The sequence below is a fragment of the Alternaria triticimaculans genome, assembly GCF_023758025.1.
Source record: "Alternaria triticimaculans strain BMP 0046 chromosome Unknown scaffold_22, whole genome shotgun sequence".
Lineage (NCBI taxonomy): Eukaryota > Fungi > Ascomycota > Dothideomycetes > Pleosporales > Pleosporaceae > Alternaria > Alternaria triticimaculans.
In genome coordinates this window covers 373767-400574 of record NW_026055979.1, presented here as the reverse complement: position 1 = coordinate 400574, position 26808 = coordinate 373767, and the positions used below count along the sequence as shown (strand labels likewise).

Sequence of the window (26808 nt, the reverse complement as noted above, 5' to 3'; positions counted from 1 at the left end):
AGCTAAGGAGTGGCTGTGCATATTGTGCAGCCGGTCCAATGCAATCAGCTTCGACATCAGCCTCTCAAGGCTCTGTTAGGAGAAAGATTCCTCGCTGGGTTAATGGTCACCTGCATGATGCGTCCAGTGAGTGGAGACCGCATTTGTCTAAAGTGCAGTGGCATCGCTAGGTCGAATGGGAGCGTTCGCGCGCAAACAGCGTGGCTCCAAGCAAGGCTGAGTGGCGTTCACTTTGAATCCCAGGATGAATATCCTTTGCGCACGAAGGGCGACTGAAGTGGCTGAGATGCATGCTGCTGTGGATACGGACGCATCATTACCGACTTTGGTGAGAAGAACCGGCGACGCCGGTCGTGAAGTGCGGGCTAGCCGGTGAGTCAAACGCCCACCGTGGTACCGTAGGGAGGGCGCTGACTCGAAAGCTTAGCGAGGTAGCAGCAAGGCAGCCGCAGGGTTGAGATGTGGTGGGGTTGGTTCATCTGCAGATGGCGAAGTGAGGGCTGTGGCGCACCGGTGGGCTGCAATCCTCCGCATGTTCGGGCTAGCGTATTTCTGTATATGGTCTTGGCACTATACGAGGCGGGCTGTAAGCCCGCTTCAGAATTCACACTTAGAGGAATGTTGCGCCGTTATTTGCGTGCGCTAGATATCAGAAACGAAATGATGTAGAAGTGGTGATGAGATTTCATTGGTAGACATGCCGTCTGGATATCAAACGCCCCTGCGCCCTTTCTTTTGCCGTACACCTATGCTAGCCTCTCTAGTTACCCAACCAGTCTAGAAACTCTGGCGTGAAGTAGCTGACCACTATTGAAGCTCCTGCCCTGAGTATGCCCTGCGTAGCCTCTTCCGCCATCTGCCTCAAGTCGAACACACCTGCAGCTGCGGCCGCGTGGATCATAGCGTATTCTCCAGAAACCTGGTACGCTGCAATGGGCATGTCCTTGCCAATTTCCTTTGCGTCGCTAATGATGTCAAGGTACTGGCTCGCAGGCTTAACCATGATGATGTCCGCACCCTCACCAATATCTCTGACAATGGCTCGTCGTGCCAGACCGCGGCCGCCGGGAGGTAACTGGTAGCATCTTCGGTCGCCAAACGAGGGCACTGAGCCTGCAGCGTCACGGAAGGGACCGTATAAACATCCTGAGAACTTGGCGGCATACGACATCAGCACGACCTGGTGCGAGATGCCGGCTTCGATGAGCCTCAACTTGATGGCGCGTATGCGCCCGTCGTTCATGTCTGAGGGCGCAACGCAATGCGCGCCGGCATTGGCATATGAAAGCGCCACATCCGCAATCCGCTCTACTGACAATGCATTGTTCAAGCTGCCATCCTCCTTGAGGATACCGCAATGGCCGTGTGAGGTGTATTCGCAGAGGCAGACGTCGGCGACGATGAAGAGGTCGGGGAATGCTCGTCGCAGCAGGCGGATGGCCTTGATGACGGGGCCCTTGGGGTCGTCTGCGTTGGTGCCCAAGGCGTCCTTTGCTGAGGGTGCGAGTGGGACTCCGAACAGTATGACGGACTTCAGGCCCTTTGCGACGAGCGGGGTGAGGTATGGCACGACCTTGTTCAGGCCTCGGCGGTGGATGTTGGGTAGGGAGGGAATAAGTATCTCTTCGTCAGGCTGATCGGAAATGAAGAGGGGGTAGATGAGCATCGACTGCACTGAATGTTAGCTTCCGTCATAGGGCTCATGGCGTCATGCCTCGCACCTTTGTAAGCTGTCGCTCGGCCTGCCATGCTCGCGACAGAGGGTGGCTGTATCCTCCATGCAATTGGCTCTTGATATCCCCGGATATGCTCACGCTCGTCGCGGCAGTGCTGGCGTAGGATCGGGTGGAACGCGCTTCCGATATTTGAGAGCGCAGGTCGGGTCGCTCTGGCCGCTCCGAATTGTTCCGGTATGCGATGTCTGAGACGAGCGAGGAGAACGACATGGTGGAGAGAAAGCAATAATGTCTTGTAGGTTGGTGAAGGAATCGAAAAGTTCAAGTCCCGCCTGTGCAAAGAAAGTGGAATGCCGCTGACGTTGGCGTCGGGGAAAGGTGGCGTTCGTAGTAAATGCGGACAGCCGAGGCGTCAAGTTTCACTCCGACTATAGCGATCGCACCTTGAGTTTCAGAAAATCGGAGAACGGACAGACGCAGAGACGAGATGGGGTCATCGGAGTGAAGAGGGGAATGGAAGCGCAGTTCTCTAATCAATCATATTTACAAAAGGTGCGGCGACCACTATACGCATACGCATATAAGCTGCAAATTGTCTCCGGTGCCCAATCATATGCGCAGGATTACTGAGAATCAGATATGGCCTAGTGTCGGATGGCGTTAGTCAGCTCCCGGTCGAGAAGTCGGGACAGTCTCGGGAATCTTGGAGGCGCATCGAGCTTCATCACATGATGCATCGCCGAAGTAAACACCTGAGCAGTCGCGCTCCAAGCGCACACGATCGATCCTCAGCCGCTTCCACGACGAGATGATGTCGTCGTTTCGAGTCGCGAGCACCCAGCGGGGCGCACGCCTTTTATGACGATGTGGCTGGCTCACAATCTCCCGTCTCTGGCCGTCTGTCTACCCACCATTTCGACTTCCATCTTTTCATCGGCCCTTCTACAATGGAGTCTTACTTTTGTCTTATACAGTCGCCATCGTTCAGTAATCGGGATATCTGTCGCCGCCGCTGATCAACATCAATCTCAACATGACCGGACGTGGGTACTTTGCAAAGTTACTCCCCAACTCAACAATGTGAACGCGCAGTATGCGATGCGAGCCAGCACCAACATTAACATGGTACCGCAGTATCCTAATCAGATGGAGACGCCAGGCAGAAAACGCCACGTACAAAGTCTCTGTCGTATACCCACCAAAATCAATACGGACAGGACCCTCAAAGCAAAAAGCAACAACACAAAACGAAAACATCAGCTTCGGAATGCGATGTGTTGAGACGAAGGGCAAAGCGGGGTCGCCTCCTCAACCTATGAGCGCTTTCGACAACCCGCTGTATTCGCTTACGGCTCGCATGGACATAACGTGTATACCGACGTCGTGCTTTCTTTTTCGACATCGCAAGACCCCGCTGCCCCTAGCTTGAACCCTAACCTCGAAAACAAACATCACAAAGCAAAACCTCTATACCTAGCGACCATGCCCAGCACTCGGTTAGGCTAAGAAGAGAAACTCCGTCCAATAGTGCTACACCATGATTTTCATTATTCCTACTAGTCTAGGAGCACTGAGCGCTACCCCGAGTGCCGCGTCGCTCCCTTGACGGTTTTCACTGCAAGCCGACAGAAACGGCAGTCCACAATCACTGTACTGACATGGATGATTGCGCGCCGTCAGCGCGGGGCAGCTAACGTTAGACCCCGTAGGCCGTTCATCATCTCGGTGTTGCGCATATCACGACAAACAAAGTATAAGCCGTGCGTCTTGTGAAAGATAAACACCAGGTATATATGTAGAGGGCATGCAAGGCACACGAATCCTTTCTCACCCCTGTACCCATCGCAACTCCACTCAACTCGGTGACTCGATTGACTGTTCCAATCATGTCGTCTGACCTACGCGCCCCCACCGTTGCTGTCAACTTGACACTGATAGTGTTGACTTCACTCGCTATTAGCTGTCGTGTTGGGAGAAAAATCAAGATAATGAGCAGCTTTGGCTGGCATGATGGTAAGCTCAGTCTACTTATTCCCACACGAGTCATCATACTAACTGATATGAAGCTCTTGCTGTCTTTGCCGGGACTTGCGCCATCGTCTTATCATGCATTCAGATGTATGCGACACGTCTGGGAGCTGGTCTGCACGAGGCAGACATCGACCCGGCCAACATGGAGATGCTCCTCAAGGTACATCAAACCCAACCCACGATCGCCGTCTTCCACTTACTAACTCAACACCTCAGATGGTCATGGCCGCTCTAATCTTCTACTTTTCCGTCAACTGGGCCGTCAAGCACTCGCTGCTGATCTTTTACACCGAGCTCACCTTTGAGCCGTGGGCCCGCCGTTGCATCTTCATCATGCACATCGTCGCCTTCTCCTTCGGTCTCACCTGCGTCGTAACCAGCATCTTCCAATGCGTCCCCGTGGCAAAATGGTGGGACCCAACCATCGAGGGCTACTGCATCAACCTAAGCGACTTCTCCTACTTCAACTCGGTCTTCATGGTGGCCTGCGATGCCGTCCTGTATATCCTCCCCGTCATCTTCACCTGGAATGTTAAACTCAGACGCCACCACCGCATCGCCGTCAACTTCCTCTTCGCCTTGGGCGGACTTGTGCTCGCTGCAAGCGCAACTCGCGTCTACTTTGTCCACCGACTCGCCGTCATGGGGGACTTCCCCTTCCAATACGCCGCGTCTATGATTTGCGCCGTTGTGGAGAACCATCTCGCCGTCATCGTCGCCTGTGCGCCGAGCATCAAAGCCGTTCTTATCCGCTACTACCCCAGCCTGCAAAGCAAGTTCGAACGTATCATCAGCGACGAGGGCTCCGGCTCAAAGGGCAAAGCATACCGGACTGGAAGCAGCGATCGTGCTACATATGACCCTGAGGCTGGAACCAATGGCAGCGAGGATGTCAAGCTGCAGATTGTCAAGACGCAGGATGTCAAGATTGAAAGGCCAGATGCGAATCGCATGATCACGGGTAGCAGTGGGAAGAGTGAGGGTAGCCTGCTAGGACGCTGGTGGCGGGCACCTAATAATTGGAACGTCAGCGTCGAAAGTCAGGGAAAGTAAGATGGAGGATTTTGTATATTCGTAGTCGTCTCGAGGTTGATTCCCTCTTCCTTCTGTTCAGTATCATACCCATGTAGTCCTCAACCACCAAGTTCATCTTCATATCCACCACCTCTCACGCCTCCGTCGTCCTCCCCGCCCCCTCATAATCTCCCAATCTCACCCCCAAACCACCCCAAATACCTCCCGCCCTCACTCAACATCCTCCCACTCCTCCTCCCCACCCCCAACCCTCGGCACCCCACCCGGCCCCAACAACGGCCTATTCCCTCCCGTCCCAATATGAACGAAGCCAAAAGGCTCACCAATGCACATCTCCCTCTCCTCCTCATACTCAACTTCCCTTTCACCGAAACCAAGCGCATTCTTGATCTTAGCCCACAACCTCTTCCAGAAACCGTCTGACTCGACGACCTCGGCTTCGGTGACAGGCTGCGGCAGCGCGGTGATGCTGGTGTCTTGCGCGTCTTTGAGGTTGGCGAGTGTGGGGTTCGCGAGGGGGTGGGATGTGTTTGGCCGGGAAGAGGAATTGGTGTCGGCGAAGAGGATGGAGGTCATGGGGAGGAGGTGCTTGGAGTCGTTTTGGGCCATTTTGGTTTGAGGCGCGGGGGTTTGTAGAGAGTGTGTAGTGTGATGTGCTTTGTGTGCTGGTGTTTGTCAGTGGCTGTATTGCGGAGATATGCAATGCGAGTGTAGAGGTACGGCGAGGTTGCAGCTGGCTACAGGTCTGAGAGACGGGGGATATCTCTTTGTTTTGATCGTGGCGCGTGTCTCAGTTCGTTTGTTCGGAGGTTGCGTCATTGCGCAAACGGTGGGTTGGATGCGACGGTGAACGCGAGTTGCGTACGCGGGGTACAGGCGCGCTCATAATGGTCTGATCTTGGGGTGAATAAAGCGTTCATATTGTTATGAGCAGAGTTATTCTTCATGAACTCTCTTATGCGCTGGAGTAAACTGCGAGCTCCTATCGGATCGGTGTACTACTACAATGCGACTGGTTCATCGCCTGAGTCCGGCTCGCGACGGCTTTTGACTTATTGATCATCGTGACCAGGCGGTAAGTACTTCATGCGGTGTACCATTTGATACGAGAACCTCTAGTCTAGCCTAATGACCTGTTTATACCCAGTCATCATGAGGTACTTAAGAACATAGCCTCAGGATTCGGGGCAAGATTTACTGCAAACGCCCTCACCGTCTGCTCGGCTTGGGCATCGCAGCCCATCGCAGGCAGAACTGGACCTCATCCCTTGCTCTTGGACAACTGCATAATGCCATCACAATATCTAGGGAGTAGCGGCAAACGTGCTAGGGTGTGTTTCGTATATCGAGGAAGGCGCGGTGGTACTTCGGTTGTCGTCGCGTCCACTCCAAGGGTCGTTCGTTATTGCTGCCCGTACGCGATCAGAATTGTGTAAAATTTCAAATTCATGCCTACAAGAAGAGAGAAATAGTCGCATACATGAGAGCATTGAAGTGGAAGAATGCGCGTTCAAGCAGGTCAAGCCAAGAAGGATGTTGGCAGTCGCCGCGCGGCGCGACTACCTAAGTAATCAATCGGGCTTACACATGTACCTGAATCCCAATCAATCCGAGAACAATCCCCGGTCGCATCCGTCCACTTGACAAAACATCAAAATCAGATCTACTACAACATCGCTTCCCCAGATTCCGTTGCCGATGGTTAAACAATCTGGGGTAAAGTTGTCCACGGAAGGATTTCTGCCACCAATCACACGATACAACACCAACGATGCTTCCTCCACACTTCCCCGCAAAGTCACGATGGCAATGGCAAACAGCGCGCATGTTCGACAGTCGGCCCGTAGAGGTAAGCGCGACGGAATAATTACAGACTGTAGTAATCGCGTAAAGGAGAGCATTTCGTCAATCTAGTATAAGTACCCGGTCCTTCCGATGGGCGGGTACCGAATACTAGCTCAATCGTTCTCTGCCGATCAACATGGTGTCTCGTCTGATACAGTTCCTTGCGTTTGCAAGCACTCTTTCTGTCGTATCTGCCGACAAGTACACCAGAACAAAGCCCGACCGAGGCGCGTTAGTCGTCGATGCATCCGGCGCAACCAACGGCAGCTACCCCAGCATCAGTGCCGCAGTAGACGCACTGCATAACAAGACCGATGCCCAGAAGATCTTCGTCGTCGCCGGCATATACAACGAACAAGTCTACATTCCTCCTCATGCTGGACCCATCACCATTCAAGGTTCTACGAAGGACGCTCGCGGCTACAAGGACAACGAAGTCACCTTGACATACAATCTCTCGCGCAATACACCCGGCCTCGCCAACAACGACGCAACAGCCACCCTCCGCTTGAACACAACAAACATCCGTGTATACAACCTAAACATCGCCAACACCTTCGGCGCAGCCGAGAAGAATGGCCAAGCTCTTGCATTGAGCGCGCAGAAGACAAACCAAGGATTTTACGGCTGCAAGTTCACTGGGTACCAAGACACCATCTACGCCAACATCGGTCGCCAAATCTACGCAAAGTCTTTCGTCAACGGAGCCGTAGACTTCATCTTCGGTCTACGCGCCATCGCGTGGTTCGACAAGATCGACATTGAATCTATCGGTCCTGGCTGGGTCACCGCCAATGGTCGCGAAGCTGAGAACAACACGAGCATCTACGTCTTCAACCAGGTCAATGTCTCCGGCACCAATGGCACAAACTCGACCTTCCTTGGCAGGCCGTGGAGACCCTACTCTAGGGTTGTTTTCCAGGATAGCTATTTGAGCGATGTGGTGAAGCCGGAGGGATGGGCACGTTGGGACGATGTGCAGAGTGTCGACAATATTGTGTACCAGGAGTACATGAACTATGGACCTGGCGCAAATCCAGAGGCAAGGGCAAACTTTTCGTCGCAGCGGGATGCGCGGATCAAGGCGTCGGATGTGTTTGGGATGAACTTTGAGAAGGAGAATTGGGTTGATCCGGACTACTTGTAGGAATCTTATAGAATTCGAGAGAAGAAGTGTTGTACGATAGACTTGAAATAGGTAGTGACTATACCACTTGGTATGCTTCAAACCCGGGTCCTGTAGCAACGCGTGCTGCCGATATGACGACAATGTATGCCAAAGATACCCCTGAGAGGCAGGCCTGGATCAGCTGGAAGTCCGACAAGCCGTTGGATGTCGAATAGTGGGTTGGGTGGTTGCGAATGCAGGCGGTTGGCAGAGTCGGAAAGTCCGATGGCCCGGGAGTGGGGCATCACCTCGGCATCCATGTATCTCCAACATAGCGCAGGGTAAATCATCACAATGCGATTCCGAGCTCTTTAGGGTTCTATCCGCTGCAATGTATAGTGTCGTGATGCGTGCTTATGATGTCGTCGCTAATTCTTTGGCATACGTCATCATCTTGATTGCGCAAGCTCTACGGCACGGGCAAACATCGACAAAAAGTAGCGATGAAAGCACTGACGTTCGGTGTCATGCTTTTCCGCAGCTGTCATAGATAAGTAAGAGTGGATTCGTACGGGAAGCAGATGCCGAACCCCTAGAGATCGGCCTTGCGGCTTGATGATGACGTTTCGACAACATCACCGGCACGTCAAGGAGGGAGGGTGATAAACATGCGTGGATATGTCGCTGTGAGTTTGCAAACAACGACTTTATACCTGCAAATTCCCGCAATAGACTCGAAATACACCAAAGAAAATGGCATCAAGATTCCTCCAAAGCTTCTCGCGCTCAGCGCCCATTGCGACCCGCTCACTCCAGCAACGAAGCGAAGGTAGCTACCCTCACCCCAAACCAAGAAAAACGACAACTAACATACCTCCCCTCAGTCCTCGCACCAGTCATCACCCGCACATACGTCAGCAGCGCTACACCCGGCCAATAATCCAACGTCTCCAACCCGCAAGCTAGCAGCGCCGAGAGCCAGTCCATCAACAAGAGCGCTTCAGTCGGCCAGACTGACAAGAACGATGGCGACCACGCATCAGTACAAAACCCGGTCAGCCACCCGGAGCAAGACCGCGCAGGCGCGACGGAGGAGACAACGGAGAGTCAAGACAACATGAAGCATGACCCGAAGGAGTCGGATGCGAAGAAGAGGGAGAAGACGCTGAATTATGGGCAGAACAAGCCGTTGGATGCGGCTGACAAATAGAGCTTTGTATAAGAAATAAATGATGATCTGCCGAGCCTATGTAAGGTTGGGAAGTGGAAGAACATTTTGAACGATGCTGATGAGACCATATGACCCTAAAACCCGTGTGGTGATGATGCCTCATATGTTGAAGAAAAGGCCTACAGATCGTGTTCGATCTATGAAGGGGCCATTGCTGTTTGGAATCATCTTCCGAGTAGTGGTCATCATTTGCATATACGATGCGGTCAATCATCTCTTTGACGTCTTCGTTATTGCTCCCAACCTTTTCCGATGGCTGACTACCGGGATTTCTGTACAGGGTAGTGCTGTTCATCGAATGAGTATCGAACTGAAGTAGCAATGGTCGGCTTAGCTACATCAGCACATAGTTATGGAGCGCTCTCCATCAGTGAACAACGATTGCCATTCCGTCCCAATGTCGCGGTCGAATGGTGCCCGGAATTGCCCCAGTCTCTCGTATACTCTGTCTTCGTACATGTTTATCTCTCTCAGCAACAAGCCCACCACTATATTGTCTGCATGGACAAGTGCCGCAAGTAGAAACATGCTTCCGTTTTCGGGCTTCTCATTCGGCTCATCCATAGTGACGTAGAGACGTTCAAAACCCTCCTCTTTCAAACTTTCTGTGTTTTCATAGCCGATCGGCCCACCCAGCGTCCATTTGATAGGTCTAGACCAGGCTCGAATGGTCAGCAGTATCATCTTCTCCATACATGGTCTTCGCTCGCTTTTATCAAGGGGGAAAAGCCTGTACTCTTCTGCGATTGCTATAACCGTCAAAGACGCTCCAACAAATGGTCGCGTTCTCAATCGGCCATTCATCGATGCCCAGCTCCATGTTGGCGTGACCACCCAGCTGCCATCCAACATCTGGCTAGAGGACCTGGGCAGCCTTTGTGGTGGCCTTTCATCAGTACGGAATGAATGTCCAGGTGCACGATTTGCTCTCCAGTTCAGACTTTGTGGGAGCGTTTTCCAGAAATGGCCAGCAAGATACGTGTCGTTTAATGCGTAGTGCATGCAGCTTGCGATAGCCGAGATAGCAATCAACTTGTCCGCTTGGGGATATGTGAGCTGCCTCGCACTGTAATCGACAAGGATCTTAGACCAAGTATCCTCTAAAGTCCGGCTGTCTAAGGCCTGCGGAATGGAAGTTATCTGAAGACCCAGCGCTTCATTCAGAACTGCCCTCGTAGGGTCAGGACAAAGTTCGAAGCCGCGTGGAAGAGATTCGCTTGCGTTTGGGACCCGTACACAGTCCCAGAAAAGTTCTCCATGGCCAATGCTCAAGACGCGAGTAGCCAACAGGCGTTCTTGTAGGACCCATGCGCGACTTCCGAGGGGCTGTTGATAAAGCGAATGTTGGAAGTACTGGCTTGGTATGACAGTGAAGGCAGGAGGTGTGCCGGTAAATTCCCCACTCATTCCTCGCATAGCCATAGTTGTAGTGAAAGGCAGATTCGCTTTACGATTATAACCTCCCATACAGCTTTGGTCCGGGTGCGCAGCCTGTACCAAAGAAATGTTGATGATGCAATTCGAGTACACTTCTTGCATGCGACTGCACTCCAATTGCCAGTCTTCACTACTCCCCCTGCCAGACTGTATGATACAGAGAGCATCGATCCAGAGGTAGCGAACTCCGAGCCCTTCTACGAAGCAAATTGCCTCTTGAAAAGCAATGGGTAAATCTGAATGGGGTATTCCGAGCCGAAAATCTTGCATGTTATCGGCCGTTAGCCGGATGAAGCTAGGATTTGGGCCCCAGCAGTAGCTCAAAGCAGCATACGGGCCCGATAGTTCCTCTTCCTGTGGTAGTACTAGTCGCACTTTGTGGCTGCCAAGTTCGAGGAGCCGTGTCGGATATGTACGCGGTTGTTTGTGTTTCTGACACTGCTCATGGGTGTCTAGACAAGTTCTCATCCACTTTTGCGCAGCCTGTAAGGATTCTGCCATGGGTATTGTGGACCATCTGCCGTATGTACCGACATTTACTGGGACGTTCGCTGTAGGTACTGCGACAAATCTCCGCGGGTCGAGCTTTTTCGGAAAACCGTGGGCAACACTTTTCTTTCTTCCCCACGTGGATAAAGAGGAATAGCTAACCATATGTTCTTCTGGTAGAGTACGGGAAACTCGAGAATAAGTATCTGGAATCTGACCGATGATGAAGTGACTTTTCAGGTCGTCCCTCAAGTGACCAGTTTCTGGCCTTACAGATTCCCACAAGGGAGTACAGATGTAGCATCCGGCTGTTGCTGCTTTGGTGAGAGAGGCAAGGCTCGAATGATGCTTGCGGTCGCCGCGTGAGAATACACGTACGCATTCTTCGCAAAGCATCTCCGTCAATATTCAAACACAACAAGCTCCTCCTTCCGTTGGGCCAAGGCGCCGATACAGTGGTGGGAAAAGTGTGAGCGTGAGCAGGACATTAGAGGGACAAATCGTGACGCTTCTCGTCGTGCATACTGTGGAACCACAACAAATTACCTATCAGGATGTGCGAGGTCGCTATGAGGGTTGCGCGATTGCGAATGACAGTAGAGGTGGTTGCGGTGGCAGGGCGTGAGACGTAGATGCGGAGTGAGTCGCAGCTTCGTTGATCTGAATCGAATTGTTTACCACGCCGCACGTTGTATGCGCCACGCACGTGATGTGCACACAAAATCTTGGAGCACAGCCTTGGAAGTCAGCTTAATGATAAAAGGTCTGCTCTTCAACACTCAGTACTGGATTCTCGGATGTCGTAGATACGCGCACGCATAACTGCAATCGAACTAGTTCGCCCTCTAGTTCTAATCGCAGTGAATCATGTTCTTCACGCCACATCGCAGAGCCCCAGCGTATAGCGCCACAAAACGCATCCGTATCCGAAAAGCCGATTACTGTTCGGAGGAAATGAAAAGCAAGGACAAAGGCAGTTTGTTTCGCAGTTTCGAAACTGTTAAACGCGGAACAGCGGACACTAGTGTTTTGGCACGGGCGATCCGCCAATGAGCAGCTCCGCAGCTGGCTTAGCGCCTCGGCAACGTCTCCTGTCGTTCATGCTGCGGTCCCTAACCTCCACAATAGTCCTAGGCCTAACGGCGAAGATGCCTCGCTTGGGCGAAAACACCAGGAGGTTTGAAACTTTGGTGGACGCCCCGAGGGAAGGATGCCCTAGGCTGTGGCATGGTGGGCACGAGGCTTCGGCCTCAGGCATAAGTACCACGAGCGCGCCACTGTTTACGGTTTCTTCATCGCGCTTCATTCTCTTACCAACTTTACTATCTTTTCAACTTCTTCTATCATTTATTACATTCGTTACTAAGGCACAGGATGTCTCTTTACACTCTTTTTGCTGCGGGTCTGCTCGCTCAGTTCGCCAACGCGTACACTGTCATTCAGATCCCTCCCCCTTTCATGGAGAAGAACATCGATCCCATTGTCTACCCTGGCGAGTTCGACAAGTCGCATCTACACTCATTCTACGGCTCCGACGCCGTTGTCGCCGGTACCAAGACCAGCGCTGAACTCCAAAAGGGTTGCACCACCGCTGAGAACCCCAACGACTTGTCCAGCTACTGGGTGCCCACTTTCCTATACACCAAAGATGGCAAGAACTACGAGCCCGTTCCCGTCTTCCGCTTCAGCGCATATTACAACCTCGGCGAGACACCTGCTGAGGTCGCCATCCCACAAGACTTGCAGATGGTTGCCGGCAAAGCCGACGCCATGACCCCAGACGCTATGGACGTCAACGCAAAGGCCTCATGGGGCTGCGAGAGCGAAGACATTCCTCTCGATGCCAACGGCTTCCCAACCAAGACCTGCTCCACCCACATCCAGCAACTCCTCTTCTTCCCCCAGTGTGTCAACGAAGAGACCCTCGAGACCGGCTACAAGAGCCGCGACAACGGAACCCCCAACTGGTGCCCCAAGGGCATGAAGTCTATGCCCCAGCTCCGCTTCTCCATCCGCTACGATATGCGCAAGGCCTTGCCCAACGGCTGGTCTGGTACCACCGCGCCGTTCAAGCTGGCCTGCGGACCTGCGTGGTGCTCGCACGGTGACTTCATCAACGGTTGGGTTCCTGAGGCTGCGAAGAACATGGTTGGCACGACCAAAGAGAAGCAGCATTTTGCTGCCGTTGAGGGCCCTCTTGGCGGCCCTTCGGATGGCGCCTCTTGCAAGGCTAAGGATGCTGATCCCAGCCACGGCACGAACAACTATGCCAAGAGTGTTGCTGCTATGGCTAAGCGCAGTGTCGGCGCTTGGGGCTGGGAGACCAGGTCTAGGCTCGCTCGCTTGGTCAACGGCGCATAAGATGCGACGGACGATGGTATCGTTCCAGCCGGAAGTTGGAAAGACCTTCATGTATATATTTAAAAAGAGGTTTCTGCGTGACGTCAAAGAAACGTATACTTTGTGGCAGCAGTAACCAGCAATTTATTCACATATTCACTTCAATACCTTCACCGCCTCATACGTGACCTGATGCCTTACTTCCTACTTATTTGTCGACCGGATAACGAGAGAAAAGCCATAGTTGAGGTATCATTTCATTTCAATTCGTTAAGAGATCATATGACCATCGTAACATATGTTCTAGTGCAGGAACTCGTTGAAGAAGTTCACAGCACTCCTCTTCGCCCTCTCCAGACCATCCTTCTGCTTCTGGTCGTTGGGGTTACCACGCGCAGCAAAGCCGTGATTCAGACCAGGGAAATAAATGTACTCCCACTGGACACCAGTCTTCGGCAGCGTCTCCAATGTAGCCTTCTTCAACTCCTCAGTGTACATCTGGTCGTTCTCGGGGGAAAGGACCTGGACGGGGACCTTGACGTTCTCGATCTCCGACTTCTCGAGCATGGAGGGGTGGGCGGTTGAGATGGCGTCGACGAGCGAGGGGTCAGCGCCGAGCTTGAAGACTGCCCATCCGCCGTAGCAGAAGCCGATGGCCGCGACCTTCTTGTATTGCGACTTGAGGGTCTGGGCGTGCTGCTTGATCTCGGGGTAGCGGATCTCCTTGTTGTTGCGGCCGATGAAGGCCATGACGTCGAATTTCTTCGCCTTCTCGGGGTCGGACATCGCGTCGGGGTCTACGACTTCGCCGCCGAATCTGTGTGATGGCTGTTAGTCCCATGGTCGCATTGCGCTGAATGCATGCGTCGCGTCGCGTAGCTACTTACACATCGGGAACGTAGACGGTCGCATTGGCTTCCTTTGCGTAGTGGTCTGCCAGAATGCGGATGTTGGGAAGAGTCCAGCCGAAGACATCGGTGATGATAAGGATAGCGGCATCCTTGTTGTCGCCGGTAACATAGCAGTCGATGTTGTCGAGCTTGGTTTCCTTGCCGACGGACTCGGCGCCCCACTTGAAGCCGGTTTTGCAGTTGTCGCAGGCCATATTGGAGGTTTTTGAGAGGAATTGATGGATGTAGAGGGAGTTTGGAGTGACGTTTGATGCCGGCTGCGAAATTTGGCGGGGTGGAAGGGCCTTAAGTCGTTCAAGCTTCAGGTGGGGTCGGCTCCATCATCTCAGCCGTTTCCGTGCATGAAGACAGAGAAGATAGCCCGGGATTCTAGCCCATTCTGTCGAGAGAGCCAATCATGACGCCAGGGCGTTACACTGCATTGGCTTGATTCCCGGTGTTGTCGTGATGAGAACGATGACGACGATAGCCGGCGCCGGAATTTGTGTTCGCGCATTGCTAAATCCGGGCTTCGTTCGCCGATGTCCGCCGCGACGCCGACGAAGACGAAACAATTCTCTACATCACGGCTCTCGTCAGGCATTCTATCATCCGGTCTCCGATATTTCTTCAACGAACCTATCAAGCCTATATGTTGTAGTAAGCACTAGAACTCTCTCCTCAAAGCGTGGACATAGGAAGGGTCTTCCGGCGTGGCCTCCGCAAGGATTCTGGAAGAAGAAGCTCTAGGTGAACTTCAGGCTTCCCATGGGCAATCGCAAAAATAGCTAAGCACATTCAGCTCGGACTTATGACTGAATTCTGGCTGTATCGCTCAACCATCTGATGAGTCACCGCAGTTCCGTGCCGACAAATTGATAACAAGTCAATAACTATCCGTATATTTGGTGACCGCTACAGCGGCATTTCAATCCCCCCAAACTTCCCACCCGCACCTCAGCCTAGTTCTGGACTGGCTTGCGACGTTTCTCAAGTATCGTGGCGTCTACACGATTGTCTGGGTAAAGAGGTCGATGAACCTGCACTCCGTACGGATTTCTCTCGTAGATGATCATGAAGGCTTGGCCGAGAGCAGGAGGTTCAAACCTGTTTGCTTGCACCCATCGCGCCTTAAGTGTTTCCCAGACATCTTGCTGGAACCAAGAGATTACCCAGTGCATGGGAACGTCGTGAAAGGAGGCGATGAAGTATTGCGCGTCGCTGCTCATTGTCCATTTCGCACCACGAAAGGTTCCGCCGTTTACAACAGGCCATTTGCGATGGTGTCCGGAAGCATCTCGTGTCGTGAACTCTGCACGTGAGTTGCCCTTGAGATAACGGAGAACCTTAAGACGTTCATCAGCGCTTGATGGAACTTCCAGCATGCGGAACGCGTGTAGTTCGTGGAATTGGCCGTCTAACGCACTCTTACCGGTAGGCATCGGTAGATGACCAACCACGTTCAGTTCCCATGAGAAGCCTAGTTCTGGAATCTTCTCATCTGCAGCCCAAAGTGGCTCAGGACTGATATGATGGAACATGTGGTACCCGTGCGCAACTTCATGGCACAGAACAGTGGCGAGCATGAAAAGGGTTCTGTATCGTTCGTTTTCACTTACACTAGTCGATTGAAGGGCTTTGACGAAGCCCCTTGTAAGGGTGATGCAAGGCTTTCGGACACCCTTACTAGAGAGAACAAGTGGAAAGTCAGCGGACTTGAACTCGTTAAAGTAAGGCAACGCTTCTTTGTGACTATATGTACAGCCGTAATAGTTGTTTCTCACACCAGGATAGTCAAACAAGAAAAAGTTTGTTTTTCCAAATTCGACTAGGTTCGCCTTGACAGTAGCAAGGGCTGCTGGGGTCTTATAATGAGGATTTCTCTCCAGGTACACTTGACCGGCCGGATTATGGCGACGATATCCAAAGGTCAAGTGACTGAACCAAAGCAGGGGTATGTCTTCGGTCAGCCATAGTGACGCAAGTTGCAAGGCAGGTAGCATGCTGCGGTAGAGTTTTGGGGTGTCTTGCCCTGGACCAGTGGCCCAGCGATCCAAAGCAAACATTGGGTGAATAGGATTCGTAAGAGATGGCGCACGATATGTCTCCAATCCTCTGTGTTGTCGCATATGCCAGTCAAACTCGCGTTTGATAAAATGAAGAAAGTGGAAGGCATCCATCGTTGAGGTAGTTACGAATTCCTGTAAGACTGTTGGGTTTTTCGCTAAAGATCAAACTGTCTTTTGAGCGCTTTGGCAGTAGTACCAAGCAGAGGATGGAGTTGCCTTCGATTAAATAGACCGTGGGAAGACCACCCGCTGCGCCGTGGAAGGGCGGTTGATGTCCGCGTCGCGTGAATGCATGCCTGGCCTTAGAACTGAATATGATCGGTGACCTGACGCGCTGAAGTACCGGCGGCGACCTATAGTACAGAGCCGACTAGTCACTTCGTAGGATGCCATGTGTATGTCGTTGCAAGGCGAGTCATGCCGCTAGACATGAAGGGTCCGTTTCTGAGATGGACACCCTGATATAATGACAGCAGCGAGCCATCGTAGATGACAAATTCTGAATACTACAAAGCCTGTGGTGACGTAGGAGACTGCCGACAAATATACGGTGTGCATGATGTGGCCATGTGACTGTTTGCGCGATCACGCGCAATTTCTGACAAGCTCAGGACTTTCCATTGATCGCTCTGCGTGGCTGATTCGTGTGGCTACGCTGATGCCTACAGCATGAAAGGAAAGGTGGAACAGAAGTTGACTACGGTGGTTGAGGAAACAATGAATCTTGGAAAGGACGACCTCTGGAGCCACCCTGTCGATCTCACATCACGTGCACGCTAGCGCCGCATGCAGCCCGCGGGCTCCAACGAAGCATCATCACATTCCATGCGCTCGTCATAACAACCAAGCAATCGACACGATATAAAGATTGAAGTGTCGCTGTGCTGGTGCGATGGAATTACTTTTCCACGCGGGAACCCAAACGCGAATCCTTTATCTGCGCGATCGCAGCCATACGATGATCATTCCGCGCGATCGAACACATCGGCGAAAAGAACTTGCTGCGCGATGGGTCCACGATCTCACAACTTCGCCAGGACCGTCTCTGAAGATCGCGCAACCCATCTTTGTACCTCGGGACGCTCACGGTAATCGACAGGGAAGAAGCGCGGTCCAAGAATCTTTTTCTGCACCTTGCCCGTTATCGTCTTCGGAAGCTCGTTGTCCACGATTCTCAACAGCGTGGGTAGCTTGTACCCAGCCAACCTCTCGCGTAGATCTCGCCGTAAGTCGTCGATGGTCAAGACATGTCGGAAGGTGTCGTTGTTTCTCAAGGACGCGGAAGGCGTTACCTCATCCTGCAGCGAGACCAGTGCAGCGACGCGTTGCCCGTACTCCTCGTCCGGTACACCAACCACCATGGCTTCGGCTACATATGGCAGACTCAGCAGTTCGCGCTCGACATCCAGAGCCGAGATCTTGTATCCGCCCGACTTGATGATGTCTAGAGACGCCCGACCGATGATGAAGTAATATTTGCCCTCTCGTCGCGCAATGTCGCCGCTTCGGAAGTATCCACCTCGATCATGAGCTTTTGCAGTTCCTTCAGGATCACGCAGGTACTTTGAGAACATATGCTAAAATTGCTCAGTATAGCCTATCAAGCTAACTCATGTGAGACTTACTGGGCTTTTCACAAGCACCTCTCCCTCGTCTCCTTCGGAGAGCTTGACATCAACGCCGCTGGCGAGTTCACCAACCGAACCTTCTGGGACAAACTTGTCGCCAAGGCGCATCTTGAAGATAGCCCCAAACTCGGTAGCTCCGTATCGTTGCAGGATCGGCTTTTGCATCAGATGCTTCCAAAAGTCATCGAGTGGCTGCGGCAGTGCTGATGTTCCGCATAAGCAGGCTCGAAACTGTCTTGCGCCCGCGACGTACTTCGCTATCTCATCTGCGGGTAGCTTGCTTATTCGTTGTTGATAGTACCGTCTCATCCGCATGTATATAGTAGGTACACCAGAGAAGACGGCCAGTTGTCGTTTGGTATCGGAAGCGCCCTGTTTCCATCGCTCCCACATTTGCTCTTCGTCAAAGCCTCCGCTGCGAAACTCGATACGGCTACCAGCCACGAGAGATGGGAAGAAGTTGATGCCAACACCGGTCGCATGATGCACCGGAAGAACGTGGAGAGCGACATCATCTTCCGTCAGCTGGTAATGATCTGCCACTTCGAGTGCACAATCAAAGATGAAAGATCTTCGCATAACTGCACCCTTAGGTGGCCCAGTAGTCCCGCTGGTGAAGATGACCACAGCGGGCGCATTCTCGTCCAAAGTACGGTCGGAAGAGATGATGACGTCTCCAGCATGGAGGGTAGGACACGAATTTGTTGGCTGAATGCTTACGGCTTGGAAGCTCTTGTTACTCACCGATGCAACCCGGGTTTCCAGGTCGCGACATTCCCTCATATTCGATGAGCTGGCAAGAACCAGCACTGATCTTGACTTCTCGATGAAGTAGACTGCCTCTTCTACGGGTAGGGCTGGAGTCAGTGGCACTACAGCAGCTCCAAGAGCAAGTATCGCCAACACCGCTACTGCGTATTCATAGCCTCCAGGTGCTATGACGGCCATGTATACCTCTTCCCGCCTTTCCAGTGCCTCACGGGTTGCACTCGTCAGCGTGCCGAGAAGCCTTTCCCTCAGGTCTAGGACATCCGAGAGTAAGCCTAGATGTGTTTTCTGCACATTCAACCGAATATCGTCAATAGCTATACGCGCAGGTTTCCGATTGGCAAATCGGAGAAGCCGACTGAAGAGAGGCTAGGATATGTTCAGCACAACGTTATGAGCATATCTGCACATACGCTTACACTATTCGGCAGCACGTTACGCCCAGAGTGCTTCGGTACCGTAAAACATCGGTCTTCCATCATCGTATTGCTCGGTTCCTGCCCAAGCATCTGGGACTCGGCCGCCAATGCTCCGTATCCACTCTTCGTACCTGGGTATTGAGGTGTTGTACTACATGATGAGCTTGCTACAAACACTCGGCTATAACGACTCGCATGCGGGGTTTCGTCAAGATTGTATTTCCTTAGCCGATCGTATCACAAGATTCGCGGGGAAGTATTCCGCGAAACCCCGCAACGCTTTCACTCCCGGCGCTAATGGCTGTGCAAGGCCCCGCCGCACGCTCGTAGCCGTAATGATGGCCCAAGGTCACCGGCAATCTCGATAAGAAGGCGATGCAGATTCGCATAACTGTTGGCATCAATTAGTCGCATGCGGCACAGCTTCAACACACCGTTCGGCAGTTCCGGCCGCGTTCGATGCATGAAAGGAGGACCGTCACGCGAGTCGTTGTGCCGATGGCCACTGCTCCTTCACCGTTCATGGACTAGCAGAGAGGTTTGCGACCGGTCGGCACGGCTTCTTGGACAGAACCACTCAACGTGCAATTCTCAAAATGCCATCACATCAGACCTCCGGGGTTTCCGTTACGCGCCGGCCCTGAGCGTATCACTATACGCGTATCACAATCTCATAATTTTGCACGAAGGATGGATCCATTCCCCAGGTCGCATGGTTGACGCGGCTGCATTATATCAAGCTCAACCCGATCCACATTTCTAGTTCTCACACTCTCAGGCGCCTATGCCCCCGTACGTTCAATCGCAAATTCGTTGTTCTTTCCCGTCCAACGCTGTTCCGGGTCGTCTACCCGGCCTCGCATACCGCCGTTCGCTGTGCGACGACCTACAAACCTTAATCCTACGGTGTCGCCTAGATAGTCCCTCAATGCAAGAGGCTACAAGGCGCATGGAAGCCTTCGATAGCTCTGCAAATATTTCCGCAATGCAGCTGCCTGGAACGAGCCCGATTGATCAGAAGAGCATGCTATTTCCTTTTCGAAAGGCGCTGCATGCATGGCGCTTGTCGCTTATTGGGCAGCGCCGTCGCACATAACGTGGGGCTTATTGCATCAGTCAGCCACAATGGCTGCAGCCGCATCGACATCTATCTTCGTCATCTTACTGCCGACAAGGGTTCTGTTTGATTGTTCCTTAGCGATGCTGATGGTATTTGCTGGCATTTCGCGCTGGTAACGACCCACTAACCGAAGGACCGCCGGCGACGTGTCTCCTCAAAGGCCTTACCGATCATATGACGCATCATTGTTTACACTCACAGCCTGCTCAGAGGCGCTGCATCACACCGCTATCTGTCAGATGCTATTTGGAGTGTCACCATGGTAGCTAGCTTCGGTGAGCTCTCATTACTGCGGCGGGACTGGTTTGTCGAAGGCAGTCATGAAAAACGTGTTCACATTGACTGGGACGTTGAAAGCAACTATGTGCTAGCGCTGGCTCCTTGGTTTCGCGGATCCCTCCAGGCTGCCATGACACGCTCAGCGCTGCTAAACGCGGATGCATTTCTGTCGCAAAAGTGGTTCGGGCACACAAGCATCCAAGCGCCTGGTCATAGGGCTGCAATTTGACCTTGCTTGAGGCGCACACCGACTAAAGAAAGGCAGCACTTCCGGTGTATTGATTTGCCTGCAGTTAGTTTGGTATCGATGATCAAACACTGCCTCGTGGCATCCTGGTCACATGGGCCATTCAGGATGAAGAGCAGCCAAACCCGCAATTTCAGATACGATCGGAATGTCACGCTGTGCCGCGACAAGTCCCGCAGCGACAGCACGATCGAAGGACGTGGATGACAGCCTGATTTTGACAGTCGACAAACAAGGACAACTCCTATGCGCCCCACCCTTGTCGCCAGGGGCATAGACGTCACAGAATAGCAAATTGATGTTTTTCGAGCTGCATATTGTCGCTAACCTCAGCCTCGAAAGGCGAGGATTGGCGAGATGGAAAAGCAACGCATACGAACGGTCCTAGCCGTGCCCATCTCGTTTGTCGGCGGGAACCCTCTCTGAACGTTGCCGCATCGGCTGCACCTCATCCGTTACGCGAGGTTTGGTAACTCAGGCACGGTCGAGCAAAGCGGACGGGGAAGACGGCACGAGACACGTTTGGCGCACGTCAAGGGTTGAGTGTGAATCACGAATAAGCAGACAGGCGGGGAAGGCGGGAATGAGCGTGGCTTATGCGCACAGATGTTTCCGCATGCGGTCATAGTCCTTCTCGGCCCGTAGTGGGCCAATGCCTCCCGTCACACCAGGCGCAGCTCAATGGGGCCTTTTGCGGTGAAGGGGGTAAAATCATCTCGTGCTTCACATGCCTGGGTGTTTGCTCACCCAATTCGTCGTATGTGTGACTCTTCATCGCTCCGGTATATATACTGACTACGCAAAAGCCACGACCATGTCCCTTGAATTACCCCTAGTATCGCGCAACGGCCGGCTTTTTGATCCTATCACTAGCACCATTCCCCGCTTCCTCGAGATGCTGGCCAAACCACACGTTCCGCCCATACCGATGAAGTCGTTTCATCTCTCATGTCTAGACCAAAATGTAGTGCGCGTTTACATACAAACTCTGTGCATCTTTCCAGTATGTTCCCCCGAATCGTTTGTCGTGTTGACCCAAATTGACGTTATCCGCAGTTTCCCGATCAAAATCTCGCCGAGGATGCCATACAGTCTCTGAGTGCTGGGCTTCGCCTCACACTCAACAAATTTCCCTTTCTCGCTGGCACTCTCACTCTTGCGGACCGAGAAGCGGGTAAGCTTGCTCTCCACTACCCAGCGGAGATCACAAGCAAGCACCTGAGTCGTGTCTTTCGATCGAAGCAGATCCCGTACCATGAAAAGAACTTTCCACACACCTACGAGCAACTCAAAAGAGATGGCATGCCACCTAGTGCTTTCGAGTCGTCGATGTTTGTGCCGGAAGATCTCGCAGAGTATCCTGGTATTCCAAGAGACGGCGAGGGCAAGGTAGACTTCAACAAGAGCGATGCACCAGCAATGAGAACCCAGGCTTTCTTCATACCTGGCGGTCTTGTGCTGTCGATGTATATGCACCACAGTGTCTTCGACTTCTCCGGTGTTACTCTTTTCTGGCAAACATTCGCCGAGAATGTCTCGAGCCTTTCGAAGCAGCAACTCTTCGAAGAACACAAAATCATGCGTAAGACTTTTCACTGCATCCTCAAGCTATGACTGACCACAACAGACATGGAAAGCGTCGCCGACAAGCAGTCTCAGATGCGGAAAGCCGTTGACGAGCAGATCAAGCCACCACAAGGCAGCGCCAGCGCAGACTGCTACTGTGATGGCCCACCCCGGTATCTTCAAACCTTACCTAAAGAGACGAAATGCACCCAAAGGCTCTTCGTCATTCCAGCATCACGAGTACGCGATTACAGGGAAACCTTACGCACCCAGTTTCCCGAGAATACCCCTCCGACAATGTGCAACGTGCTTGCAGCCCTGGTCTGGACGCATGTTACCCGCGCTAGAGCAAGTCGCTTGACCAAGTGCGGGTTGACAGAGACCAGCATCGGCATCGCGACGGACTTGCGAAGACGGCAACGACCTCCGGTATCCACAGACTACACAGGAAACATGGCGTTGTTCTCGCGAGGCACAATGAACGTCTCAGACCTCACAAAAGAAGACCGGTGAGTCTAGCCCCTACTACCGTATGATCGCATGTCACACTGTGTGGCGCCCTGAACCTTGCACTCCCACATCTTGAGCAACGCGATTAAGTTTGAGAACCCCAGCTGACAAATAACGGCAGTGTAACCAAGTCGACAATCATCAACGTCATAAACACCATCAAGAGCACGATCCTCGACGTCGACGACGAATGGGTGAACCGCCACCTAACCTTCTTCAAGTCGATTGAGCAGATTACCGACACCGAGGTCGCACTGGCCTTGAAGTTCGGTTCAGACATATACATCTCGTCGTGGCTCAACTTCGGCGCTGATATCAGCTGGGGCATACCTGGCACGGATCTAGGCAAGGACTCCCTGGCTGGCCGACCCGAGTTCATCAGACGATCTTACGGTCCGGGTGATGGCGGCATGATCTTCCTTCCCCGACGGAGACAAACTGCGAACCAAGAGGAGGCGCCGTTTGAGATCCTCGTGCGACTTGCTGAAGAGGACATGACGCGCGTGCTGGAAGAGGAGGGCGGATTGAGCTCTTGGGCCGACGCGGTGATTGAATGAACGGTGAACCCCATCGTTTGTTCATTGGTATGTTGTGGTTGCCTTCTTCTGGGCAATGCGAGTTTGGTGCACCGGTACACCAATCTGTTGATGACGCTTACGGTCTTTCGTTTCGAAACGATGGTTTAGGGTATGATTATCTGGTGTTGTATTTCGGTTAACGACTTGGGTCGGGCATTTGATATCCTGTACAATTAGCTTGCATTGGGTGGTATCTTAAAATCGGGGGGCGTTTTTCTATAGTTGGGATGGATTTCGTTAATGGTTGCTCTTCTGGTGTTTGGGTTTGGGTTTGATGGCGTATGGTAGCATGATCACGCTGGCCATTATCATGTAATACTATAATGCTTTCCGATCTGCATCGTAGTGTTAAAGAGCGGCCTTGACCTAAACTTGGTGATGTTCGTTCGTTAGTCAGATGTTTCTAGTCGATAGCAATGCTGCCATTCCACGGCCACCGAGCCTTGCGACCCCGCATTTCGACGCCCCGCAGCTTTGCGCCATCAACCTTCTCCGCGCGACATCCACGGCTTCTGCCCACCACACATGATCCGCGTATACCGAGGCAGTGATGCAGCTTACATCTCCGCGTTATTGCCGGCGCGTTGAGATTCACGATGCGAGCTTGTCTCCAATGCCCGGCGGCAGGCTCAGTCAGCTTCAACAGCACTCGCCCACCTCGCTTCGAAACGCCTGCGACTGACTCTGTTGGTCAAGCAAACAATTGACGAGTAGCCAATCGCATCATGGCAGACTTCACCGATCATCTCAAGCCCGCACACGATGGCACAGCAACCCTCCAAGCCGAACGCGACGGCTCGGGCATTGACGTCCACCAACTCGCACAGCACCTTCTAGGCCGTGATGACTTCCTGAAGCGGCAAGAAAAGGTCCTTCGCGTGTTGAGCAAGGAGAAGCTTTTCAGTAAAGATCAGCAGCTCAATCTGTCGCGACCAGAGCGGTACCACCTCGGCCTAGCAAGAGCGAAAGCCATCCAGCGATTGATGAGACGAGAAGGCTGGGACCATGAAGACTACCAGATGGCGGAATACCTGACTGACGAAATGAGCCCATACTTCTTGCATATGAGCATGTTCGGTGAGTCAACGGAAGGTTGCAGCTGAGAAAGATGTCGTGCATAATCGTACCACCGGGGCGCTGGGAGCTGACATGCACCGCATCGCACAGTCACAACGGTACGCGAGCAAGCCTCCGAAGAACAGCAAAAGTATTGGATGCCCAAGATCCTCAACTACGACATCATCGGCTGCTATGCGCAAACTGAACTAGGTCATGGAAGTAACGTACGCGGCCTGGAAACCGTCGCAAAGTGGGACCCGATAAAGAAGGAGTTCGAGATCCACAGCCCAACTCTTACGGCGAGCAAATGGTGGAATGGGTCGATGGGGAGGACCGCCACGCATGCAGTACGTATTCAGCCCCTCCGTGTGCGACTGTTCCAGAACTTTATGTCTGCCTTGGGCGTTCGCTAACGTAGCCGCGTATAGATTGTGGTCGCACAATTGCTCTTGCCGAAAACGTCCTCCACTGCCGAAGGATCAGGAAAGGCCGACCGGAAAGACCAGAAAATCGACTATGCCTCTCACGGGCCGCAAACTTTCATTCTGCAGATTCGGGATGCGAAGACCCACCAACCTCTGCCCGGTATTGCAGTAGGCGATATTGGTCCGAAATACGGATATGCAAGTATGGACAACGGATATATGCTCTTCGACCACTTCCGCGTATCCAAGTCGGCTATGCTGAGCCGCTATGCGGAGGTTTCGGACGAGACAGGCGCATTCACTCGGACAGGTCATCCGGCAGTCGTATATGGAAGTCTGACGTTCGTACGCGGACAGATCATAATGCATGCAAGGCTGGTCCTTGCGCGAGCTGTTACCGTCGCTGTGCGGTACTGCGCTATCCGGCGACAATTCAAAGACCGCGATTCTACCAACCCTTCAGACGGCGAGATGAAGGTTCTGGACTACCCTACCGTACAGATACGGATCTTGCCGTTGCTTGCGACTACTTTCGCGTTGCATTATACTGGCGAGTACATGTACAAGCTGTACCACAAGTCGAGAGGGGATATCGAGAAAGGCGATTTTGGACCCTTGGCGGAGTTGCACAGCGCAAGCTCAGGACTGAAGAGCCTGTGTACGACGCTTGCTGCGGATGGCATCGAGACCTGTCGACGCGCAATGGGCGGCCACGGTTTCGGTGGTGGGAGTGGGCTGGTAGGGCTAAACGGTGATTACCTCTCCAAGCCAACTGTGGAGGGCGACAACTGGATGATTACCCAACAGGTTGCTGCATACCTCATCAAGAAGATGTCGAATGCGGTCAAAGACCCAGACTCACCGGCCAAGGATCCAACGGACGAGCTCTTCCAGTTTTATCTTCGCAACAAAGACCATCGCTTACCTCAGAACGTCTTGAAAGACGGTGTTGTAGATGACCAAGGTATAGTCGACGTGTTCCAGTGGCGTGCGGCTGATCTCTCCTACCGCGCTTATCAGGCACGTGTTGTTGAGAAGAAGCCGTGGACACGTCTGATGATCCAACTTCATAATCTCAGCCGCGCATACTCAGAGCAAATTCTCGTCACGAACTTCTACAACAGCCTCACCTCCATAGCTCCGCCTGCGTCGCCCGCCCTACGCACGTGCTTCCAGCTGTACGCGCTTTACACCCTCGACCAATTCGCCTCCTCATTTACAATGACGGCCGCGGTGCCGCCCGAGTCGGTCTTTGCCTTGCAGGATGGGATCATCGACCTTATGGCCGAATTGAGACCACATGCGGTGAAGCTGGTGGACGCCTGGTCGATACCAGATTGGTTGTTGAACAGTGCGTTGGGCAGAAATGATGGTAGGGTATATGAGGAGCTTTTCGACATGGCGCATCGCAGAAATCCGCTCAACAAGGTAACGTTCAATCCGGACTGGCGCAGCGAGGAGATTGTATTGGGAAGTGAGGATGGTGGTCGGCACCTGTTGGCGAAGCTATAGCATGAGCGCATCGCGTCGTCGAAAATTACTGTCTGTGCATGTGCGTTGTGTTGATTTCGCTACTCCTGTGGTTTTGGTGCGGACACCTGTCAGATGTTAATGTGGACGAAATTGAAACTCGGGGTAGCGTGAAACAAAGTCTTCCAATGTATGCGGTTACCCCTTTATGCTTCCGGCACCGGTGAGAAAATTTCGCAATGTTCAAGACACAAGCGCATTGGCACGTCATAGTAGAGGCGAGCTGTCAAGAGACTTGGGTGAATACTCCGCAATCCATAGTGGTTTCCAAACCTTAAATTCGCGGAGCGGTCCAGTCAATCTTACTAGTCGCCCGTTGGAAGAGGGCCGATTACTGATTGCTGCCAACGCCCAATGATAAGTTAATGTCATGGTTTTAGGCATCCGAACGCTGGAGCCGTTGAAAATGACATGCCATCTTTCCCTGCTAGACGACCGTTGAAACATTGGCATCGCGTGTTCGCGATGATCGGGTGCGTATCGGGAGTTGTTGGTCGGCGTATTTGAGGCGCTCCGAAAGTAGGCGGC

The 26808-nt window shown here is 52.8% G+C and overlaps 10 protein-coding genes across 10 annotated transcripts; 6 read left to right on the top strand and 4 right to left on the bottom strand.

Annotated features, from left to right (window-relative positions):
* Positions 1-760: 760 nt before the first annotated feature.
* Positions 761-1946, bottom strand: HEM2 (Aminolevulinate dehydratase; the record flags this gene model as incomplete). The annotated part of the gene is made up of 2 exons (XM_049370312.1): positions 761-1669; positions 1722-1946. The coding sequence occupies 2 exons, from the start codon at positions 1944-1946 to the stop codon at positions 761-763; spliced, it is 1134 nt and encodes a 377-aa protein (XP_049218059.1).
* Positions 1947-3683: 1737 nt separating this feature from the next.
* On the top strand, positions 3684-4760 carry J4E78_009723 (uncharacterized protein; the record flags this gene model as incomplete). The annotated part of the gene is made up of 3 exons (XM_049370311.1): positions 3684-3689; positions 3793-3867; positions 3924-4760. 3 exons carry the CDS (start codon positions 3684-3686, stop codon positions 4758-4760), a joined length of 918 nt encoding a protein of 305 aa, XP_049218058.1.
* Positions 4761-6723: 1963 nt separating this feature from the next.
* J4E78_009722 (uncharacterized protein) lies at positions 6724-7734 on the top strand (the record flags this gene model as incomplete). Its single annotated transcript, XM_049370310.1, has 1 exon — positions 6724-7734. The coding sequence occupies one exon, from the start codon at positions 6724-6726 to the stop codon at positions 7732-7734; it is 1011 nt and encodes a 336-aa protein (XP_049218057.1).
* Positions 7735-8448: 714 nt separating this feature from the next.
* J4E78_009721 (uncharacterized protein) lies at positions 8449-8905 on the top strand (the record flags this gene model as incomplete). The annotated part of the gene is made up of 3 exons (XM_049370309.1): positions 8449-8524; positions 8580-8608; positions 8678-8905. 3 exons carry the CDS (start codon positions 8449-8451, stop codon positions 8903-8905), a joined length of 333 nt encoding a protein of 110 aa, XP_049218056.1.
* A 3321-nt stretch (positions 8906-12226) lies between these two features.
* J4E78_009720 (uncharacterized protein) lies at positions 12227-13213 on the top strand (the record flags this gene model as incomplete). Its single annotated transcript, XM_049370308.1, has 1 exon — positions 12227-13213. One exon carries the CDS (start codon positions 12227-12229, stop codon positions 13211-13213), a length of 987 nt encoding a protein of 328 aa, XP_049218055.1.
* A 282-nt stretch (positions 13214-13495) lies between these two features.
* Positions 13496-14297, bottom strand: J4E78_009719 (uncharacterized protein; the record flags this gene model as incomplete). The annotated part of the gene is made up of 2 exons (XM_049370307.1): positions 13496-14009; positions 14080-14297. The coding sequence occupies 2 exons, from the start codon at positions 14295-14297 to the stop codon at positions 13496-13498; spliced, it is 732 nt and encodes a 243-aa protein (XP_049218054.1).
* A 747-nt stretch (positions 14298-15044) lies between these two features.
* J4E78_009718 (uncharacterized protein) lies at positions 15045-15623 on the bottom strand (the record flags this gene model as incomplete). The annotated part of the gene is made up of 1 exon (XM_049370306.1): positions 15045-15623. The coding sequence occupies one exon, from the start codon at positions 15621-15623 to the stop codon at positions 15045-15047; it is 579 nt and encodes a 192-aa protein (XP_049218053.1).
* A 1550-nt stretch (positions 15624-17173) lies between these two features.
* J4E78_009717 (uncharacterized protein) lies at positions 17174-19029 on the bottom strand (the record flags this gene model as incomplete). Its single annotated transcript, XM_049370305.1, has 3 exons — positions 17174-17728; positions 17777-18916; positions 18967-19029. The coding sequence occupies 3 exons, from the start codon at positions 19027-19029 to the stop codon at positions 17174-17176; spliced, it is 1758 nt and encodes a 585-aa protein (XP_049218052.1).
* A 2397-nt stretch (positions 19030-21426) lies between these two features.
* Positions 21427-23245, top strand: J4E78_009716 (uncharacterized protein; the record flags this gene model as incomplete). Its single annotated transcript, XM_049370304.1, has 4 exons — positions 21427-21615; positions 21669-22194; positions 22240-22687; positions 22810-23245. The coding sequence occupies 4 exons, from the start codon at positions 21427-21429 to the stop codon at positions 23243-23245; spliced, it is 1599 nt and encodes a 532-aa protein (XP_049218051.1).
* Positions 23246-23991: 746 nt separating this feature from the next.
* J4E78_009715 (uncharacterized protein) lies at positions 23992-26262 on the top strand (the record flags this gene model as incomplete). Its single annotated transcript, XM_049370303.1, has 3 exons — positions 23992-24343; positions 24434-24672; positions 24754-26262. The coding sequence occupies 3 exons, from the start codon at positions 23992-23994 to the stop codon at positions 26260-26262; spliced, it is 2100 nt and encodes a 699-aa protein (XP_049218050.1).
* Positions 26263-26808: the final 546 nt, after the last annotated feature.